The sequence below is a fragment of the Pterocles gutturalis genome, unplaced genomic scaffold, assembly GCF_000699245.1.
Source record: "Pterocles gutturalis isolate BGI_N339 unplaced genomic scaffold, ASM69924v1 scaffold16948, whole genome shotgun sequence".
Classification (NCBI taxonomy): Eukaryota; Metazoa; Chordata; class Aves; order Pterocliformes; family Pteroclidae; genus Pterocles; species Pterocles gutturalis.
Window position 1 is genome coordinate 9,825 of NW_010123366.1, and position 3,629 is coordinate 13,453.

General features: G+C 44.8%; 1 protein-coding gene across 1 annotated transcript in view; it reads left to right on the plus strand.

Moving 5' to 3' along the window:
* Positions 1-2,907: 2,907 nt before the first annotated feature.
* The window catches only part of FBXL7 (F-box and leucine-rich repeat protein 7), a 6,290-nt gene continuing 5,568 nt past the window's right edge, over positions 2,908-3,629 (plus strand). Inside the window, exon 1 of the mRNA XM_010077885.1 lies at positions 2,908-3,514. Coding sequence (XP_010076187.1) covers positions 2,917-3,514 — 598 coding nt within the window. The 5' untranslated portion in view covers positions 2,908-2,916. The remainder of the gene's footprint in view (positions 3,515-3,629) is intronic.

The window sequence follows — 3,629 nt, forward strand, 5'->3', positions numbered from 1 at the left end:
TGCACATCTGGAACTGCTATACTAATGAGAGAATTAAGAGAGCACGAAGCAAGCACAGAGCATACCCATAAAACAGAAGGTCAAACCTTTTTTAGCTCTAGGCCTAAGTTAAAAACCATATTTTGGTAATTCATTACGCACCCAGAATATCTAAGGTATTGATTATTCACAGAGTGCCCAGGAGTGAGGAAGGAATGCCACTTTTGATCCAGAAGGAGTGGAGATTAGCTGTATTAGCTTGGTGCTTTGATCACTGGGGCTGGGGGGAGGGAATCATGGAGTATTAAATGCTTTTTATACTTTAAGTAGGAATGGAGAGTAGGGAAGAATGTAACCCTGCAGAGATTTTTAGGTGTTTTCAGCAATCACTAACTAAAAATATATGTTTTCAAAATATGCTGGGAGACTGTCTTACAGGAGGTAATCATTTCCACAGCGCTAAAAATTGTTTATAGCAGATGTTAAAAAATGAAACTTATTGCTTTTGATTTTAGTTCCATCTATTTTACAGTGTAGAAACATGTGTTTGTTCTGTGGGTTTTATTTATATCATTTTGCTCTCAAGAAAAGAGCAAAAAGTAAAGGCTCCAAGTCTGACACATCTTCTGCACATGTTTAACTTCAGGCACTGTCATTGGTTTTGGTGGTAATGTGAGGGAGGTCAAACATATGGTAGGTCCTTGCAAAAATTAATCTAGGGGACTGTTGCCTAAGTAGTCTGTGGAGTCAGTGCTTGTCTGCAGGAGCCTGGCTGCTGCTGGTGTTTTGGTTTTTTTTTATTCTCCAGCTGTAAATCTCATTTTTAAAATACCGGAGTATACCAGATGCTTTACAAATAACACTCCTCGATGCAATTATTTGCAATAGCTGCCAGGGGGGTAATAGGAGGTCTCAAAGGGGAGCAGTGTGTCTGCAAAACCCACTCTGCCTTCATATGGTTCTTGCCCAAAAATATACAAATCCCTGGGTTAGGTCCATGTAGCCATAGCATAGCCTCAAGTCCTTGAAGAAAATGTTTTTCCTGTCACTTGCTGAAATACTGAGTTTCTGTCTAAGTAAAACGAGATACAGGGAGGAAGAGGGAAGGGGTGGTTAGTGTAGGCTTTTCCTTCACAGTGTGAGATGATGATTTTGATCTCTCTGCAACTGAACTAGGTGATCTTGGGCAAGCTGCTGGACTTTGTGTCTTGGGTTTTTCAGCTAAATAGCTGTGCCTCTCTCCCTTGCAGACGTGCTGTGAAAATGCAGGCCTGTGGTTGCTACTGTCGTAGCTACGAGATCAGAGCATGCCTGTGCTGGGCTAAGTAAAAGCTCAATAGGGAAATTAGTCTAAATTGTACTTCATTTAAAAACTTTGCCTAAACACAGATTTGGGCAGGTTTGTTGAATGCATTTCTGTCTCTACCCTGCTTACCCCATATCTATGCTGTCACAGTCACAGATCTGTAGAGTCGGTGTTACTTAAGGAGATGGCTTTGCACACTTGCCTGAAATGTCTGAAGTGATAGCAGAAGAGGTGACATGGAAGAAAGCTTGATGTTCTAAAACCACTGTTCTTATTCCATTGTGATATTTGTTATTCTACTGGGCACTAACTTGTGGTTCCTATATTCACCTCTGGATGGTGCTTTCTCTCATGAAGAATTTCTGTTGAGATCAGTGCTGAGCCGTCAGAGATGGTAGGAGTGTGCTCAGCAGCAGCATTCATCTCTCATCCACTGATCGCATCCTGTCTAGTGTACTGCTGAAATATCTCAGGGTCTTTAAATGTATTGCCCATGGCATTTGCTTGACTATTGAAATTATATCATAGTTGTCTTCCAGCCTTTTACTTGCTTTGCCTGGAGGGCTGGGAGCAGGGGTGGAAATGACTCATGGGCAGCAATGTCAGCACAGAGGGAAAACAGTTGAAATAATCTTACAGCAAAGGCAACCTTTCTTAGTAGCAGGGGCCCTTTATTTTTGTGCCTGCTTTTTGACAGTAAAGTGAAATAAAGAAGGTAAATAAGTAGCAAATTGTTTTGTGTGAGTTTTTTGTGGTTGACTGCTTCCAGAGTGACAATTAGCCCTATCAAAAAGAGCATGTAAATATTGTGCAACAGCTCTGTAACAAGTTTCTAGGCGTGCTGTTTTTTCACCATGTACTTTTCTGGGTTTATTCTTTCAAATTCAACTGAAGTTCACTTTAGTCTTTTGGAAAGGAGTGCTTTCTGCATGCACATGAAGAGGCACAGCCAAACCCCCTTCAAGAGCCAGTCACTGAGCTCTTGGTTCAACTGTTCCCAGTTTGCATGGATGAAAAATTAACTTCTTTAAAGACACAGTGAAAATAATTGTATGGGGTTGTGCTTTTCCCATCTGTCCACATCTGGTGAAGGAGATAGCATTTGCCTTGTGAGGTGTTTCTTTGGCCTCCCACTGAAGAGCTGAAGGAGCTGAGAGGTGAAGGGCCACAGTATTCCTCCCCTAACAGCTCACAGCTGCCTAGGTAGTGCTAAGGTTCTGGGTGGTTACTTTCTGTCAAAAAAAGCCTGCAACTCAAGTGTACTCATTTCTTGTAGTGTTTAGTTGAGAGCATAAAGAATTAAAATACCTGGTCTTCCGCTGCCATCTCCTCTACATTACAGGGATCAGACCTGCAGCCCCTCCTTTCCTGGCAGGGCTTTGACAGCGCAGCTAGGGGTGCCCCTCTGTCATGCACCCAACACTAAGGTGAACGCTGCTCTAAGGTAGATTCTGAAATATGTTTCTTCACTCTTGATGGTAAAAATGAGTGCTTAACCCCCAACAAGCCCCAAAGCCCATGATGTTCCATTAACAAATGGGCTAGCGAGGTGCTGTGCTGTTCAGAGAGCTCTGCATCCCCTCACTGCTTACTGAAATCGTGTCTTTTGTCTTCCAGACTCCGACCTGAGCATGCGGACGCTCAGCACACCCAGTCCAGCGTTAATATTTCCACCAAATTCCCCTGGCTTCCAGAATGGCAGAGGGTCGTCTACGTCTTCATCCTCAGTCACTGGGGAAACTGTTGCCATGGTCCACTCTCCGCCTCCAACCCGTCTCACTCATCCTCTCATCCGGCTGGCATCCAAGCACCAGAAGGAACAGGCCAACATAGACCGGCTGCCCGACCACTCCATGATCCAGATATTCTCCTTCCTGCCTACCAACCAGCTGTGCCGCTGCGCTCGTGTGTGCCGCCGCTGGTACAACCTCGCCTGGGACCCCCGACTTTGGAGGACTATTCGCCTGACCGGCGAGACAATCAACGTAGACAGGGCTCTGAAAGTGCTGACCCGGAGGCTTTGTCAGGATACACCCAACGTATGTCTCATGTTGGAGACGGTAATTGTTAGTGGCTGCAGGCGGCTCACAGACAGAGGACTCTACACCATTGCCCAGTGCTGTCCAGAACTGAGGAGGCTGGAGGTGTCTGGCTGTTACAACATCTCCAATGAGGCAGTCTTTGATGTTGTGTCACTGTGCCCAAACCTGGAACACCTGGATGTGTCAGGTAACAGGAAATATTTCAGTATGGATGTCTCTTGATTGTAAAAGCCTCATGCTTGTCAAACCCCTGGCCTGCAACTGCATGCTTTCCCTTTCTGTGTTGTCTTGTGAAGCAGGAA